The 19,111-nt window shown below is 44.2% G+C and overlaps 1 protein-coding gene across 2 annotated transcripts; it reads right to left on the bottom strand.

The window, feature by feature from the left end:
* Positions 1 to 2,332: 2,332 nt before the first annotated feature.
* LOC126067304 (1,25-dihydroxyvitamin D(3) 24-hydroxylase, mitochondrial) lies at positions 2,333 to 18,848 on the bottom strand. 2 transcript variants are annotated; one of them, XM_049869087.1, is made up of 11 exons: positions 18,591 to 18,848; positions 18,183 to 18,373; positions 16,843 to 16,936; positions 14,563 to 14,659; positions 12,818 to 12,909; positions 11,849 to 11,960; positions 9,116 to 9,261; positions 4,663 to 4,829; positions 3,258 to 3,336; positions 2,545 to 2,739; positions 2,333 to 2,443 (listed from the first exon to the last, which is right to left on the bottom strand). In XM_049869087.1, the coding sequence occupies exons 1-11, from the start codon at positions 18,846 to 18,848 to the stop codon at positions 2,333 to 2,335; spliced, it is 1,542 nt and encodes a 513-aa protein (XP_049725044.1). The 2 variants fall into 2 exon arrangements, with proteins under 2 accessions (XP_049725044.1, XP_049725045.1); XM_049869088.1 differs by lacking the exon at positions 2,545 to 2,739.
* Positions 18,849 to 19,111: the final 263 nt, after the last annotated feature.

Below are 19,111 nucleotides of genomic sequence, written 5' to 3'. Positions count from 1 at the left end.
CTTCAGATGCTTTGGACTCTCCGGCTTTTGAAGTTTGCATTCGAGTAATGCAGAAGTTTGTAGCATCATTCCTGCAGGAAAGTAAAAATCACCATTCATGGTCTCTAGTTAAAAAAAAAGTACACCCAGTTATTTATCAAAGAAGTATATTTGTTAGCAAAACACTAGTGTTTGTGCTAATAAATGCTAACACAAAAATGTAAAAAAAAAAAAAAAAAGCCAAAGGTGTGGTTCATCACGATAAAGAGGTCCATGCCGTCTTTCCTTCTAAGTCTGGGGGTTTCTAAAAAGCTAGACTCCCTTGTCATAGATTGAATTGTGTCCCCCAAAAATATGTGTCCACTTGGTTAGGCCATGATTCCCAGTATTGTGTGGTTGTCCTCCATTTTGTGATTGTAATTTTATGCTAAAGAGGATTAGGTTGGGATTGTAACACCCTTACTGAGGTCATATCCCCGATCCAATGTAAAATGAGTTTCCCTGGGGTGTAACCTGCACTACCTTTTCTCTTGAGAGAGATAAAAAGGAAAGGGAAGCAAGCAGAGAGGGGGGACCTCATACCACCAAGAAAGCAGTGCCGGGAGCAGAGCGCATCCTTTGGACACAGAGTCCCTGTGTGGAGAAGTGCCCAGTCTGGGGGAAGATTGATGAGAAGTCCAACAGAGAGAGAAAGCCTTCCCCTGGAGCTGATGCCCTGAATTTGGACTTTTAGCCTACTTTACTGTGAAGAAATAAACTTCTCTTTGTTAAAACCATCCACTTGTGGCATTTCTGTTACGGCAGCACTAGATGACTATGACACCCCTCATTATCCTACGTGGTTCACCTCTGTTTTTTTGGGATGTTCATATGTTGACTGCTTTCCTAATGGTACCAGACAGTTGGAGGAAAAATAGCAAAGTATTCATTTGGACCTGAATGAGGAATTTCATCTGTAACTCCTTGTTTTCTGAACACCCAACCTATCCATAAATGTCCCTTAAATTGCTGTTGGCAAAGAGCAACTAGTTCTAGGCAGATTCTAGGAGATGTTGTTGAAAGGGTAGACTGGTTGAGGCTGGGTTTGAACACTGACATGTAATTCTAGAAAGCCGGATGCTGGAAATGCTATGTTTTCATTTAAGATGACATTAGAGTTTTCCTAGGCTAGCTTTTTATCACTTCAGTAGTTATGAATTTTAATATATATTAGGGGAAAATAAGTGGAATTCCAAAGTCATCATTTCACTAAGGAGATTATTTCTTAGGACAGGACTAAAGTATTTTTTTAAAGTATACTATTAGGCCTGTGTTAATTCAAAGAAAATAAGTGATAATAAGTAGTTGTTCATATATGGGTATGGCAGGTAGGTAGGTAGGTAGACAGACAGACAGATAGATAGATAGACATATATACATGCCAGGGGTTGGCAAACCAAGGGCCTGAGACCAAATATGGCCTGCAGCCTGTTTTTAGTAATAAAGTTTTATTGGAACACAACAGTGATAGCATAATGGTCCTCCAAAGATGTCCAGGTCCTAATCCCAGGAACCTGTGGATATGTTACCTTACATGGCAAAAGGACTTGGCCGATGTGCTTAAGGGTATGAACCTTGATGAGGAGATGATCCTGGATAGATGCTGACAGAGAGATACAGAATGAGGAGGAGAGATTTGAAGCAATGAGAAGGGCTCCACCCACTGTTGCTGGCTTTGAAGATGGAGGAAGGGTCATAAGCCAAGGAATGTAGGCAGCACATAGAAGCTGGCAACAACCCTCAGCCAACAGCCAGCAAGAAAAGAGAGACCTCACCATTACAGAGACAAGGAACTAAATTCTGTCAGTGTTCCAAATAAGCAAGGAAATAGATTTGCCCCTTGAGCCTCCAGAAAGGAATGTAGCCCTTCCAACATCTTGACTGGTGGGAGCCATGTAGGACTTTTGACCTCCTGAACTATAAGATAATAAATTTGTGTTGTTTAAACCTTTAAATGTGTGCTGATTTGTTAGGACAGCAATAGAAAACTAACACAGCAGTCACACCTGTTCATTTATGAATTGCCTGTGGCCGCTTTCATGCTGCAATGACAAAGTTGAGCAGATGGGACAGAGACCCTATGGCCCCCAAAGCCTAAAATACTTACCAACTGACCCTTGCCAGCCTCCTATATACACACTCAGAAACAGTAATAGCAGCGAGGATTTTCTGAGCACTTACTTGGTGCCAGGGCCTGGGCTAAGCATATAGTATTCCTACCGGGTCTGGCTGACCCCTGCACTGAGCTCACCCCTTGGTCTTTGACAGCACCTTGCAGAAGAGAATGAACACCCAGGTACTCACCTGAGGCATCTTATCGCCGGCAGAAGGCAATGGGGAGCTCTCGGCTGGGCACCAGGATGCCAAGGTGCAGCATCTCCACAGGCTCATTGTCGGTGGCCACGATGTCGTATTTGCGGACAATCTGGAACACACGTGCACAAGAAAGCAGAATTACCCCCTCTGTTCAACTGCCTGTGGAGTCGCACAGAACACGGTCACAGAAATGCAGTCAGAGGGTTTTACCCAGCAAAGTGCCAAGTGGAGCTGGAGCTCGGCTAATCGGCGGCCGATGCACATTCGTTTCCCAACGCCAAATGGAAGATGTGCAAAAGGGCTAATCTTCTTCTCTTGAAGCCAACGCTCAGGTCTAAAGTGACTTGAATCTTCAAAATTGTCTTCATCAGAGCCCAACACCTGGGTATTTAGCATCAACACTGTCTAGAAATACACAGAAACAGAGAGCATTTAAATAAACCAGAAGAGAAGGTCTGAAGAGCAAAATTTCCAAAAATGATCACCTTGCAAATGTAGAAGTAACCCATGAATTTGTAACAATGGTGATTGCCAGCATGTATGGAGTGCTTAAGATGTCTCAGGTAATAAATAGGTAAAGAGCTCTAAGACTTTGTATTACACCCTGACCACAACTCCATGAGATCGATCCTATTATTATTCTCATTTCACAGATGATGGAGCCAAGGTTTTGGAATTCACTCCAGGCGACACAGACTAAGATGAAACTTGAACCCAGGTCTCTCTGTCTCCACAGTCAGTCTTCCTCATATAGCGCTATGCAGCATTTCAGTAATACTCTACAATCTCTATTGCCAAAATAAATGCTCTCCCAGCAAAGAGTTTTAGGGAGATCTGATGACTCTTTAGAAATGGTACCTTTCAAAGCTAGGTACAATTATACAAATACTACTTAAGGTACAGGACATAGAAATACTACTTACTCCTTTGGGTAAAGCATATTCACCCAGAACAGTTTCCTTGTCAAGAGTCCGAGTTGTAAATGGTACAGTTGGGGTAAGCCTTAAAAAAAAAAAATTTTTTTTTTCAAAGATCTAAAGATGAGCACAGACCAATATCTTTACTATCTTTTTATAACACTGTCTTTAGTGTTAGTGTGAATGCAGATTCTGGTTAAATAAATGCTGCAGAAGTTTATACTCAAAAAGAGAACATGATCACAACTCTTCATAAACAAGCCTGTCTCTTCCTGATACTTACACCTCTTGTTCCATTTTCTTGTCTTATTGCACTGGTTAAGCCTCCACTACCTATTGTTGTAGAGTCAATACTGACTCATGGCGACCCCATGTGGTACAGACTAGAACTGCTCCATAGGGTTTTCTTGGCTGTCATGTATGAGTTGGAACTGACTCGACAGCACCTAACAACTGAACAACAACAATCTTTATGGAAGCAGATTGCCAGGCCTTTCTTTTGCAATGCCAATGACTGGGTCCGAACCCTGACTTTGGGTTAATAAAACCAAAAAACCAAACCCGTTGCCATCGAGTCAATTCCGACTCATAACGAACCTGTAGGACAAAGCAGAACTGCCCCATAGGGTTTCCAAGGGGCACCTGGTGGATTTGAACTGCCGACCTTTTGGTTAGCAGCCAAACTCTTAACCACTGTGCCACCAGGGCTCCAGCTTGAAATTAATAGTTGAGTGCAAACTGATTGTACCACTCAGGGACCTAAACGTTTACTACAGGACTGATTAGTCGTTGTTAATAGAGGTTTTTTCTTTGTCTCATTTCAGACTTTAATGTGTGTGCTTTTTGTGTTTTACCCTTAAGCCCGATGTTGGTTCTAGGGTTTTTGTTTGTCTACCCTTCATGGAGTTAAAGCTACACCCTTAAGCCTAATGCTTGCTCTAGTTTCTATTATCTACCCTTTAATATGTTAAAGCTATTTCTTTCTGATCCTAGGATGGTGTGAATTTTATTTTCCAGAAAGGTGTGAAAAGAACTTTGAAAGAATTTTTTATTTCAGAGATTCAAAAACAAAGGTGTCTCTATGTCTTATCATGTCATACTATCATTCCCTTGCTGAGCTTTTGTCTCGTGTCCTTCAGTCAGGCTCATAATATTAATTGGTACTTACAGTATTCATTACAGTATTATTAGTACTGATTTAAAAGTGACTTTCCAAGATTTAATAGAATTCTCCCAAATGATTTAGGAAACGGGTAACAGAAAATAAATACATTCTCAGGGCTCCTTTTTGTGGTTGGATAAACATTCATGAATCAACCTGGGGAGGTGTCCACAGGTGGGGATGTCACATTATGTCTTTTAGAGAACAATTTTCTAACAGATTCATATTGATTTAGGAGTATATCCTTACCTCATAGATTCTTTCAGACAGGCTTTTAAATATGGCATATTTCTCAAATCCTCTGCCCGGGGCATCTGATTCTCGGGAAATACTCTTTGAATTTCCTCAAGAAGCTTTTGTTGCACTTGGGGATGTCGGGATAGATTGTAGAGTACCCACATTAAGCTGTTTGCTGTCTGAAAGCCAAGTGGACACAAATGTGAGTGTGGGCAAGGAAACTGCCTGAAACGTGCAGTAGCCGAACCAGGGCTGATGCTAGCACCTCGCTCTGCAGATATATTGCTGATACTTTTTTTGTGTCCTCATTTGCTGTGCCTTAAATAAATCCAACGTACGAGAAGTCAGATTCATTTACAAAACATATCAAGTAAGGAGGGTTTATTCACCGAGGGAATCAAAATAGCTTTCTTCAGATAACCAGCTGTAGTTTGTAAAATGTAGGATAGGCAAAACGTAGTTTGTAACAAAACTTGTTTGAACACAAATGAGTGTGTGCAAAACGAGTGAAATCTGAATAGGATTGGTGGATTGTATCAATGTCAGTTTCCCGGATGTGGTACTGTACTCTAGTTGCACAAGATAATACCACTGGGAGTCCTTGGGTGGCACCAATGGTTAAACACTGGACTACTAACCAAAAGGTTGGCCGTTCAAACCCACCCAGAGGTGCCTCGGAAGTAAAGCCTGACAATCGGCTTTCAAAAGGTCACAGCTTGAAAACCCTATGGGGCAGTTCTACGCTGACACACATGGGGTCACCAGGAGCTGGAATTGACTCAACAGCAAGTAATGACAACAATAACAAAAAAGAACCTGGAAAGCTCAGTGGTTTGCAACATCAAGATGTTCCCATTGAAGGAAACGGGGTGTAGGGTACTCGGAATCCCTCTCTCTTGTTTCCTAGCACTCTAAGGGAATCTACAATTATCTGCAAATAAAAAAGTTCAGTTAAGCATTGTTCGATGTAAAAATATTTTGATATAAAAACTGAGTGGGGAGACAGGGGCTGATAAGCACTGTTGTTAGTAAGAGTTACTTTTATTTTTCATTGATAATGCACAAGAAGCAGCATTTCTAGAGTTTCAAAGAAAGTTCTTTTTGTCCCACCCTAAAAAGTTACGACAAAAATAAAAATGTATCATCTACACTCTGGGTTCCAGCCACATGTAAAGGACCCTGGAAGGGGGACGCCAACACCAAAATAAGACATTCTAGTATCGAGCTGAGGATTTCAAGGAGCCAGCTACATTTTCAACAAAGGCCCATGTCCTTTTAAGTAGCAGCCTTTATTCCAAAGGCAATAAAAAACCCAGGGCCATCGAAGTCGATTCTGACTCATAGCGACCCTGTAGGACAGAGTAGAACTGCCCATAGAGTTTCCAAAGGCAATAGGAAGAGAGAAAATACTGGTGGAAGCCGACAGTGCAGCTTTTGGCTATGTGATACTCACACTGGTAGTCAAGTGCTTTTGTTTTTTTGGTCCTGTTTTAGCTAATTTAAACCAACTACTCCCCCTGCAAATTGTCATTGTACCCTCCCTCTGCAGACATGAAATGCCGTGTGCCACTCACTCAAAGGAGCAAAGTGCAAGATGCTGCTGAGCCGATGATTGTTATTATTTTTGGAAGAAGATGCCTCCAAGGCAGGCTTCTTCATGTCAGAGGACCAGCAGCCTCGCTGCAAATAAACTATGGATGCCATTATTACAAGAGTCCTATTTACCAAACAGGAAGAGGGCGTAGCCCCCAAATTAGATACACATTTAATTTCTCTGATTTTCCAAATGTGACTTTCAGAATAGCCAGGACTAAAAAAGAAACAGAGTTAACTATATCAATGGATCCCTCACCACAAACAACAAAGACAGCTTCCAAAACGCAGATAACTGTAGCTTTCACCAAAGCCATGGAAGACAGTCTGGGCCTGGTAGGATAACTGCAGGGAGTGACTGGGGTGGGGAAGGGGGATGTGGCCTGGGAAATCTCTGGGGTATAAACTATCCCGGCTTGACCTCCATGGAGGCAGCAGATCCTGTAACTACCCTTTCTGCTCCAACTAAGTTCATTCTCTAACAAGCCCACCTTTTAAAACATAAATTTAATCAGGTCACACCTCTGCTTAAATCCTTGCAAGAGCTTCCCATTACAGGTGTAATAGGGCTCAAAAGACCCTGGGTAACATGGCCCAATTCCTTCTCCAAGCTCTACTCCTACCACATTTGTACCTGCTCTAGCTCTACTCCTCTTTCTACCCCAGGGCCTTTGCGTGTGCTCTCTCCTTTGCCTGCAGTGCTCTTCCACCAGATTTTCATGTGGCTGGTTCCTTCTGATCATTCCAGACTCAGCTCCAATATCTCCTCCTCAGAGAGGGAAGCTTCCCTCCATGTCCATTCCTGTCTATCACATCACCCTGATGGTTTCCTCCATGGAAACGATCAGATGTGTTTGTTTACATGTCTATTTTCTGCCTTCTCCACTAGCATGTAAGTTCCATGAGGAGGAGGACTTTTGTCTCTGGCTCGTGTGGCCTCTCAAGGACCTGAACAGTGCTTGGCATATAGTAGGCACTCAATAGTTGCTGAATTCTTTAACCTATTCATCAAATATTTATTGACCACCGACAATATGCCAGGTATTGGTCTAGGTTCTGGGAATACATCACTGGACAAAACAAAGTCATTGGCACCATGGTGCTCATAGTCCAGTTGTTAAAAAAAAAAAAAGGAGAAGAAGAATGAGTGAAAGCTTACTTTTATCACTCTAAGGGCCTCTCAGGGTAAGTGAGCCAACAGGAAAATGACCTAAGAGGAATCCCCACTTCTGGAGTCTGAGGAGAAATAAGAATCTTAGTATTCCACTCATGTAGGAAACCCTACCTTTTCTTCCAATGAGAAACACTACAGAAGGGGAAAATATGGAAAAGATATAAACTGGTATATATATTCTGCTTAGTGACTATAAAGTATATGAAATACTGGACCTATGAGAAATTTGAATACCCATCATTCCAATGTCAGCTTGAAAAATGAATCAGAGAAAATTAAATCCATGCAAATGCTTATGTCAGTGTTCGTGTTGGGGTTTGGCTATGCTAAGTATTTACTACGACAAACACATTGGAGACAGAATTTAGATATTTAAAGTAAACCGTTTCATTAGAATTAAAATCAAGTTTTCCTAACTCACTATTTTATAATTGTAAGCAGAAAAAAAAAATAGTATAAGCTTGGCAGAGAGGGTATTTCAATATTTTGACAGTGTATGATAGGCAGAGTTAGGCGCTTTGTGGTAACCACCTAAAATGCACCCCATTTTTAAATCTAGGTTATGTGTCCTACTAGGGCATGAAACTTCACTGAATCCAAATTCCCCCAGAGGTTTGCATGTTTCTCATGCCACTTACCATATCCTACTCTGGATTTTGGTGTCCCTGGTTGGTGCGGATGTTTAGCACTTGGTTGCTAATTGGAAGGTTGGAGGTTTGAGTCCACCCAGAGGTGTCTCAGAGGAAAACCCTGGTGATTAACTGTTGAAAAATCGGCCACTGAAAACTCTTTGTAGTACAGTTCTACTCTGACCTATGTGAGGTCGCCATGAGTGGGAGTCAACTGGGTAGCAACCGGTTTGGGTTTTGTTTTCTTTTTTAGTCATTAGAGCACCTTAATTCTCTTCCTACCACACGTCTTACTTGGATCCACAGTCAACGCCCACAGAAGCAGCAGTCAAGAAATCAAACAACCTATTGCACTGGCCAAATCTGCTGCAAAACATCTCTTTGAAGTGTTAAAAAGCAAAGATGTCACCTTAAAGACTAACGTGCACCTGACCCAAGCCATGGCGTTTTCAGTCACCTCACATGCATGTGAAAGCTGGACAATGGATAAGGAAGACTGAAGAAGAATTGATGCCTTTGAATTGTGGTGTTGGAGAATACTGAATATACCATGGACTACCAAAGGATCGAACAAATCTGTCTTGGGAGAAGTACAGTCAGAATGCTCCTTAGAAGTGAGGATGGCAAGACTACATCTCATACACTTTGGACATGTTTTCAGGAGGGATCAGTTCCCGGAGAAGGACATCATGCTTGGTAAAGTACAGCGTCATTGAAAAAGTGGAAGGCCCTCAACGAGATGGACTGACACAGTGGCTACAACGAGGGGCTCAAGCGTAGCAATGTTTGTGAGGATGGTGCAGGACTGGGCAGTGTTTCATTCTGTTGTAAGCAGCGTCACTAAGAGTTGGAACCAACTGGACAGCACCTAACAGCACCGCCACATGTTTAGGTGCAAGGACCCCGTGCTGGACTTCCCACAGCATCTAGGATGAGACTCTGCATTTTTGCTAAAATTAGTGCTCAGTTAATCCTTGTGGAATGAGTGAGTTGGTGAATGTCTATTTAAAATTCATCATGAAAAAATTGTGCAGACTATGTAGCAAAGTAAAATCAGCCCCCGCATTACCGTTTCTACTGCAGCCAGCTGGAGCTCTGTGATGGCAGCATACAGTTCTTTCTTTGAAAGCCGATTGTGGTGATAGATGTCACAAAGGAAATCCGCATTTCGTGTCTCGGAATACTTCTCTAATCGGCTGTTGATAGATGATTTGACTATTGGAAGAGGAAAGGGAGAGAAAGTTGGAGACAGGTTAGGAAAAGAATGCAAGAGAACCTAGATAAAATCCTTCTTGCAATATATAAAGGGTCTTTTCAGGGACACTGACCATTTCTTATATAAGCCAATATTGCCCTCTTGCTAAGTGGGCAAGGACTTATCAATGCCCACGTGAGTAGAGCTTCTCAAACTTTAACATGTATGGGAATCACCTGGGGATATCTGGGAAAAGACAGGTTGTGACTCAGGATCTGGGGTGGGCTGCAAATGTGTAGCTCTAACCAGACCTCAGGGGGTGCCAATGTGGCTAGTCCACACACGACTCTGCATAGCAAGAGCTTAAAGTATAGAAGGAAGGAACGCTGGTGGTGCAACAGTTAAGCACTCAGCTGCTAACTGAAAGGTTGGTGGTTTGAACCCACCCAGTGGCTCCATGGGAGAAAGCTTCCATAATGATTATAACCAAGAAAATCCCATAGCAATTCTACCCTGTCACATGGGGCCACTATGAGTCTGACTCCATGATACCTAACAAACAACCGAAGTATGGAGGAGATCAGCATGAAAAGGAGGTGGGATAAGGGTTCACTTGTAGAATCAGAACTTGAACTTTAGATTTGGGACTTCAGCTGATACAGCCACAAACAGAGGCAAAGGAAGGTTTAGCTCCTGTCTTAGTCATCTAGTGCTGCTATAACAGAAATACCACAAGTGGATAGCTTTAACAAAGAGAAATTTATTTTCTCATAGTCTAGAAGTCCAAATTCGGGGCGTCAGCTCCAGGGGAAGGCTTTCTCTCTGTCGGCTCTAGAGGAAGGTCTTTGTCATCAATCTTCCCCTGGACTAGGAGCTTCTCCTCACAGGAACCTTGGGTCCAAAGGACGTGCTCTGCTCCCAGCACTGCTTTCTTGGTGGTACGAGGTCCCCTGTCTCTCTGCTCATTTCTCTCTGTTATATCTCAAAAGACATTGGCTTAAGACACTATCTAATCTTGTAGACCTCATCAATATAACTGCCAGTATTCCATCTTATTACATCACAGTGATAGGATTTACAACACATACAGAAATCACAGCAGAAGATAAAATGGTAGACAGTCATACAAGGGAATCATGACCTCGCCAAAGTGACATATTTTTTGGTGACACAATTCAATCCATGACAGCTCCCAAATTCTGGCAATAGAGGAGAAGAGAAACCCGACCCCCACCGTGTTGCCAAAGACAAGCACACCCATCCATGCAAGTCCAGTGCCCATGCCTGCTGACAGCACTGTGAAAAGTTCTAAGATTAATAAAGTACCTGCTAGGAATGTGTCTCCCTCACTGCAATCCATTATACAAACAACCTTCAAATTAATGACAGCGATGATGACGGGAATGGTGCTGATGGTAGTACTTGGTGCAGTAGTTTGAGTCTGAGCATCTAGAGCCCTTCTGCCTGGCTTCAAGCCCTGGCTTTGCCATCATCTAGCATGTCATCCTATTAACTTCTATGTGTCTCTGTTGCATCACTCGGGCTAATAACAGGTTTGTCATGAGGATTAAATAAACATATATATATATATATATATTGACAAAGGAGCCCTGGTGGCTCAGTGGTAAGCACTTGGCTGCTAACTGAAAGGCTGGCGGTTCAAACCCCCCCAGGCATTTTGGAGCAATCTGCTTCTCTGAAGATTACGGCCTTGGAAATCCTACGGGGCAGTTCTACTCTGTCCGATAGGTTTGGTATGAGTTGGAATTGACTTGATGGCAAAGGGTTGGGTATACATATACACGTATATATTGAATTATATCCATTCAAATCCACCAGCCGCCCCTTGGAAACCCTATGGGGCAGTTCTACTCTGTCTTATAGGTTTGCCATAAGTCAGAATCGACTCGTTGGCAATGGGTTTTGGTTTGGTATCTATCTATCTATCATCTATCTATCTACTGTTGCTGTTAGTTGCCATCGACCCCATGTGCACAGAGTAGAACTGCTCAACAGGGTTTTCATGGTGCTGACCTTTCAGAAATAGATCGCTAGGTTTGTCTTCCGAGGTACCTCTGGGTGGGCTCAAACTGCCAATCTTTTGGCTAGTAGTCTAGTGCTTAACTGTTTGCACCACACAATACCTGGCACCTAATGTTCTCTCTATAATAAGCAGAAATAGCTCCCATTAAGACAGTATGACGTGCTATTTATAAAAACCCTAGATACAGCTGCATTGAGGTAGGCATTATTATTTTTAGCCCATTATAGAGACAAGACAACTGAGGATGAGAAAATGACAGCACAATGGCCAAGCCCCCACACCCAGTGATAGAACTGGGGCTTGAACCCGGGTGTCTCTGACTCTAAACCTCTTGCTTTTACTCCCTCCTAGCCCCCAAAGATGATGACAGAAAGCTACTCCTTGCCTTTTCCTTAGAATTCCTCTACATGAGGGCAACCCCCAAGCTCACGTGTTTGCAAAACCTCAAAGAATCAGCTGAAGCAGCTCCATGGAGAGATCATGGTGGCTGGCCCAGGAAAATCATCCCAGGAGACAGGGCTGCCAGAAGTGTCTGTGGCCGATGTGGAAGCGGCCACTCTTACCTGATTTGAAAATGGTGTCCCAGGCCAGCGTGTGGTCCTGCCAGACTCTGGTGTTGAGGCTCTTGTGCAGCTCCACCGGGGTGACCATCATCCTCCCAAACGTGCTCATCATCTGAGAGGAACACAAGCACCTTTTCATCCCAGATTCTCCTTCTCTCAAAGACAACTTTCATTAGGGAAGAGGAGCATTCCAAATAGCAGAACCCAGGGCCGGACTTATAAAAAAAAGCAAGGTACACATGGGATAACTTGTGTTTACTTGCTAATCTGTAGCACACAATTTCACCTGGTTGTCACCACATCAAAGACGTGCACTACAGATTAGTAAGTAAGCACACTTAAGCCCGTGCATACTTTGCTTGTTGGGTGATCCATCCCTGCCAGCACGCTCTGCACCCCAAAAGGCAAGAAGTCAAAGGATCTGCCAGCCCTCGCTGCACTTTTCCTGGAAGCAATACTTGCTGCCCTCACCCCACTCGCATGAAATATTGAAAATTATGATTTTCCACTGGATTTGTTTAACCTAAAAGTAAAAAAAAAAATTCAACAACTCTAACTTTCATATTCACTTCAATTTCCATGACTTCCCAAACTTTAGTCATGCTCAAGCCAATTTCACAGTTTCTGCCCTATCTACATATCACTCAACTCTTTAAAAGAATTAAAATCTGAAAATTTACAGTCTTGTAAACCATCGTTTTAATCAACCAGTCTTGAGCTGAAATGCCTCCGTGGACCCTGCCTAAGCAAAGAAATAATGGGTTTAATGTTCTTTTACATATGCATATATATATATAAAATATATATATATGCATATATATATATACATTAAAATATATAATCCACCTTAACAGTAACATGTAACTATTGAAATAAAATATGTGTGTGCACCATCCTCTGGGAAACACTGAGATGCCCATTTGTTATGTTCTCAACTGGGAAAACTGCTCTCCTGAAGTTGACGCTTACCGTTTTGATGGCCATGATGAAGTTCAAAGCTTCTTCCCCTACGTTCTTCTGAAGGAGGCCAAATCTCTTCTCATATAACACAAGGCAGATACCTGTTATTTAAAATAATCACCATTGTTACTCCATCACAGCCACGCCAGAGTCTGTGACTAGCTGGATATTAAAGGCTCAGTTCTGTCTCTGTAAAAGTGTGGTCTTTTCTAAGAAAAATCAGAAGTCCAAGAACATAGAGGAAGGCCTAAGAGAAGGGACCTGATCTGTCCTTTCTTTCTAGAAATGATCTCCAGGTCCCATGACTCATCCCTTCAGAACCTCCTGGTCAGAGATGCACAGTCCTTAGTCATCTCAGGGACACGGAAGAGACCTGGAGCTGGAGTAAAGGCACCATCACTCTGCTTCGAACCCAGCTGTAATGTTGGAGTCATTTATTGGATTCTTTCGGCTTAATGATGGTCAGTAGGAAAGCCATTTATGAGAGGAAAGAGAGGGAGGAGAACAATTGTGTACTGAGCATGTCACTATATAAGGGGCCCCGGTGGTGCAAAGGTTAAGCACTTGGCTGGTTCGAACCCGCTAGCAGCTCAATGGGAGAAAGACCTTGTGATCTTGAAAACCCTACGGAGTACTTCTGCTCTGTCACATGGGGTCACTATGAGTCGAAAACAGACTCGAGGACACCTTACAACAAAAACATTCACTCTCTGCCAGGAGCCAGGAGCTGATCTAACACATTTTATGTTTCCATTTTATTAACATAATAACCTTTTTTTTTTAACTTTCAAACTTTTATTTTGAAACTCTTTATCTACAGAAAAATTAAAGAACAGCACGATAAATACCTGTATACTCTTAACTCTGATGCAGTAGTTGTTAACACTTTGCCACAATTACTTTCTCTGTGTATGTACATATAAGTTTGTGTATGTGTGTGTGTGAACCCCTTGAAAATAACTTTTAGCCCTCATGACAATCCACACGTAAATACTTCAGCAGCGATCTCATGAGAACAAAGCCACTCTCCTACATAACCTAATGCCATTTATGCCCCCCAAAACACTAGCAATCATTCCATAATACATGTACAATGTACCCGCTTAAAAATTTCTCCAATTGTCCAATTGTTCCTTCTGTGACTGTTTTCTTTTATGCCCCTGGATCACTGCTAGCACCTTTTAATGGTAGGTAATTAGTTCTTGAAGGAGCCGTGGTGGCATAATGGTTAAGCACTCAGCTGCTAACCAAAAGATTGGCAGTTTGAACTCACCCAGCAGCTCCATGGGAGAAAGACCTGGCAATCTGCTTCTGTAAAGATTACAGCCAAGAAAACACTATGGGGCAGTTCTACTCTGTCCTATAGGGTTGCTATGGGTCAGCATCGACTCAGCAACAATGGATTTCTCAACAGGGTATATATTAAAATGTGTTGACTTGTTGATTGTCACCCCTCCAGGAATTTAAGCTACCCAAGAGCAGGATGTTACCTGTTCTGTTCACTGCTGTGCCCCCAGCACCTAGCACAGCACCTGCCTGACCCATAGCAGGTGTATAGTGTTTGTTGAATGACTGCTTGAACAACCCATAGTTCAAGGCATAACTTGAGTGCTTTAAAGAGCCATTACTGGGAATGGTATGGCTTTTCCCTAGTCAGCAATAATGTATGGTTATGGGAGAGCTGTCAGCAAAGCCGCATTTAGTCCACCATATCACTTGCAGATCAAGTGAACAAGATTGTAACTGCAACTTACTCTCAAATGACCATTTGTTCAGTTCACTGTATAAGTCTTCAATGTGGCCTCGTTCATCACAGAGTTCATCCAGTCTCCCCATAAAATCAGCCAAGACCTTAAAAGAAAGCAGCCACGAAAAACATTTTAAAATCATTAAAGGAAAAAAAAAAATTATGGCTTAGTAATCTAACTTCAGGTTTTGCTACATTGTTTATTCAACACCCATAACATTCTTTCTTCTGAAGTAATGCTAGATGTATATTTTTCTGGGAGACTACCCTATCCCCTAACAACCTTGTCCTGCGTTACTCCCTGAGCATTTCCTGCAGCCACCCTGAAGCTTAAGTTTCAGCTTTTGATCTAAAAATGAATTGTGGCAATTTAAGAAAAGTGTTTCTTCTAATCGGAACCAGGAATAAACTGCCAAGGGGGATTGGCAAAGTGTCCCTGTTGGCACAACATCTCAAGGAATGATGCTGTAACTATCCTGGGGCTTGCCACTTCCCTGTCTGGCAAGAAAACACCTCCTTACTGGCGGGTGTTGTGTTAAGCATGTTGGACTTGGAGACAGAAGACCTGCATTTTCTGGATGCAGCTCTGTAACCAAATAGCTTTGTTATGGATTAAATCGTGTCCTCCCAAAATGTATGTTGTATATCCTAACCCCTGTGTTATAATCAACCCTGGTGGTGTAATGGTTAACTCCGATGGCTGCTAACCAAGAGGTCGGCAGTTCGAATCCACCAGGCGCTCCTTGGAAACTCTATCGAGCAGTTCTACTCTGTCCTATAGCATTGCTATGAGTTGGAATCCATTCCATGGCAGTGGGTTTTGGGTGTTATAATCCTGTTTGAGACCGGGCTTTCTTTGTTATGTTAATGAGACAGTGTAGGGTGTGTCTTAAATCAGTCTCTTTTGAGATATAACCAAAATTAAACAAGCAAGGAAGCAAGCAGAGAAGGGGGAAGAGAGATGCCATGCCACATGAAGATCACTAAGAAGCCAAGGAACACCAGGCCTACAGATGCTAAAAAGAGACAAGGACCTTCCCTGAGAGCTGACAGAGAGAAAGCCTTCCCCCGGAGCCTGCATCCTCTGTTCAGACTTCTCCTAAACTGTGAGAAAATAAATTTCTGATACTTAAAAACATTCACTTGTGGTATTTGTTGCTGTAAAAAAAAATTAACATAACATGTTTACAAAAATACTGGGGAGGGGGAGAGGCTGGCAAACAAATGTCGAAGGCATGAGTTATTTGTGTAAAAATATGGTACTTTGAATTGGTTACCATTTAAAAATTTAGAGATTTCACACGAAAAATATAGATCTCCTACTGCTCCTTAAAAAAAATACATAAAAATAACTCCATGATCTGGCCACACTGACTCTACCTTCCCAGGTGGCAGCAGTAGGAAGAATCTGAGTGACAGCTGTTCCCTCTAAGAAGGGCATGCATTACTCTGTTTGCTGACATCCCTACTAAAAAATAAACTAGGCCTGCCTTATTCACTTATTAATTACCTGGCTCCCAAAAGCTTCTGAGTTTGCAGTCTCTGACCTGTAAGATCCCATTTGGATACAATTCCAGTTCAAAATAAACACCCAAAGTGGGCAAGTATAAAGAGTTTACTATATGCTTAACCCCCCCGCCCTTCACTCCCTATTGGCTAAAGGATAATGGCCAACTACCATAGCATGGCACAAAAATATTGTCCAGACCTGTCCCCTGTCCAGCATCACTTCAGAGAAAGCCTCACTTCAGCAGCACTGGATGTACTAGTCTATGAACAAACCATGCCCTCTTGGGCCTCCATATTTTATCACGTTATAAGCTCTACCTGGGGTGCCTTTTCCCACCTTCTCTGGCTTGCAGACTCCTACTCATCCTCCAAAACCCAGCTCAGATGTCATCGCCTAAAATTTTACGAGCATCATCTCATTTAGTCCTCACAGCTAACTTGTGGTGGGGGAATTGTTACTTCCATTTTACAGACTGGGAAACTGAGGCTTAGAGAGGTTAATCCAGGTCACATAGCTAGTGGGTAGAAGGCTGGGCTCAAATCCAAGACTGTGGAATATCAACGTCTATGCTCGTAATTGCACCCTCACTGAGATATTAAAAATTGGGTGAGGAAGTGAGAAATAAGGGCTTGGGGGGTGGGAATATGGGGAGAAGGTGAAGTCCCCCTGAATTCTCCAAATTGCCTGCTTTTCCCTCTGCACTTGGTAGCTGTGACTCTAAGCCCCATAAACATTTATCTGCAACAGACCCTGGAAAGCTGGCCCCAGCCTGCAAACCTCATTGACTTTGTTGTCCAGCTTCATAATTTCCACTGGTTTCATCAGTTTCTTTTGAAAGACACTCCGGACCCTCTGCCAGTCTTCTCCTTCCCTGGAGAGAGAAGCAAAATTGTAGTTAGAGCAAACTGCAGAGAAAAGACGGGAGAAGCAGAGAACCTCCAGCTCTGCAATTTCATCAGCTATGCAGTCAAATGGAAGCTGAGATGCGTGCCAGGAATATTGGCAAGACCCAGACTTTGGGGCTGGTTTGATCGGGAGGATGGAAAAGCACCTTTCTTCTCAGTTAGAGATTGTACCGGGAAGGTGAAGTCAGATCATTTGGATTCAGGGCTTTGGAGGTGCCCTAGGAGAGTGGGAACCGACTTGATGGCACCTAGCAACAACAAAAACAAGAAGCAGGGGTGGGGCTGGAAGACTGGAAGTCTGGAGTCACAGCGGAAAGAGTGGGCATGTGAACACGCCCCTCACCAGCAAGTCAGGACTGTTTGAGTTCAAACCTTGTCTTCTTTCAACCCATTGGCTTGAACCTCAGATTCACAAAACACCTCAAGTTTAGAATTCTGTCCATTGCTTCCAAATAACAACATACAAAGATATATGGAGTTGTAAAAAGCCTGTTCCCAGTAAGCACCCTTACTACACGTGGCCCTGTACTTGTTGAACCATACAGGCTGCCATGCACCATGCATTCATGTGTGTTTAAACCCCAGTATTTATAAAGTGAAAAACACAACCATTAGGCATTACTATTTGGGGGTAAACGAAAAGTGTTAACTTGTTAAATGCTAACGATTAAAAACAGAGGAACGGCACCATTTTGTAGCGTTTATCTTTCTAAAATGCAACCTTAGCTCCCCTCCCCATCCCACCTTTCCAATTACACCTAGGGAATAACTGCCCCGGGAGAGAAAGGCCACAGTTAAAAGCAAAAGAAGTTAATTTCTGACTTTTGAGCTTCGAAGTGCCTGGGTCCTGGGAGTTTCTGGGCATGTTTGTGTCAGATGTCTGCCTGGAACGCTGATTTCAGAACCTCATCCAGCCCCCGAGTCCGAACACCGCAATTTGTATGACCCTGTTTGGGCATTTCTTTGATGGACGGCCCTAGCCCCGCCCACTTGCCATAGAGAATGCAGGTGTTTGGAGCACCGCACAGCTGTCCCCTCAACCCGGTCTAGCGCATGCAAAGCTCCGGACTGCACTGGATAGGGGCTTTGGTATTCGCTGTTGAACAGGAAGGGTAGGATTCCAGGAAACTCCTAACTCCCCCCCGCCCCCAACATTTCCAGGCGCTTCGGGCTCCGCCGCCTGTCCCCACCCTGCCACCTTCCTAGACTCACAAGATCAGCAGCCCGTAGCCCTCCTTGCGATAGTCGCGATAGGCCTTCCACGGTTTGATCTCCAGCCGCTGGGGATACGCGCTCTCGGTGCGGTACAGCGCCTCCAGCAGACACGGTGACCCCAGGTGCACCGAGTCGAAGGAACCCAACTTCATGCGGAAAATCTCGCCGTACTTCTTGTGGTACTCCGCCTGCAGCAGGCACGCACAGCCGGAGTCGGCGCGCATCCTCCGCGCCGCAAGAGCGCTGCTCCCTCCTCCCGCCTCCTTCCTCCCGGCGGACCCGGACCACCGCCTCCCGGACCGCTGAGCGCACCCTGCGTCCGGCCCGCGCGTCCTGGAGAGCTGGGAGCGCGGCGGGGAGGCAGGGCAGGGAGGGAGAGCGGCAGAGGCGCGAAGAGGCATTTACCAGTGTGTAGTGCTGTTTCTTGAGTCCCCCTTTCCAGAGAATCTCCAGCAGGCTGCCCAGCAGCGGCCAGTTGGTGGGGCCGGGCAGGGCGGACTCGTTCTGCGCCTCGCCACGTGCCATCAGCGGGCAGAGGGGCATCTCCCGCGGCCGAGGAGGAGTGCACGCAGTGGATGTCACGGCTCTGGGGGGCTGCCCAGGGCTGCGCAATTGCTGCAGGAAGGTGGCCAGGGGGCGGCTCTTGCTGACGGGGGACCTCATAGCAGCAAGGGAGACCCGGCGCGTGGGAAGGTTCGCGGACTGGGCAGGGCGAGAGTGCTAAAGAGATGCAGGCGGGATTGGGGGGCTTTCGATTCTGCGAAAGAGAGGCGAAAAGGGCCCGCAGGTGTGATGGAGAGGGCGAAGGGGGGCGGGGAGCAGAGAGAATGTTGAGGAGGATGCTCGGCGCTGCACCGGGCGGCAGCCACCCGGCGCCGCGCGCTGGACTCAGGGGCTGCAGCAGGGCACCTAGGGGACGAGCGCCC

This window comes from Elephas maximus, chromosome 25 (assembly GCF_024166365.1).
Source record: "Elephas maximus indicus isolate mEleMax1 chromosome 25, mEleMax1 primary haplotype, whole genome shotgun sequence".
NCBI lineage: Eukaryota > Metazoa > Chordata > Mammalia > Proboscidea > Elephantidae > Elephas > Elephas maximus.
The sequence above is the reverse complement of the archived record's forward strand: the minus strand, read 5'-3'. Positions and strand labels throughout refer to the sequence as shown.

Excerpts from the sequence above, each read along its gene's own strand:
- LOC126067304 (XM_049869087.1), bottom strand. The coding sequence starts at position 18,848 with ATGAGGTCCCCCGTCAGCAAGAGCCGCCCCCTGGCCACCTTCCTGCAG. Across the intron at positions 4,830-9,115 it reads AGCTGGCTGCAGTAGAAACG|ACAGCAAACAGCTTAATGTG; the intron begins GTAATGCGGGGG and ends CTTGGCTTTCAG. Across the intron at positions 2,740-3,257 it reads AATATGCTTTACCCAAAGGA|ACAGTGTTGATGCTAAATAC; the intron begins GTAAGTAGTATT and ends GTGTATTTCTAG.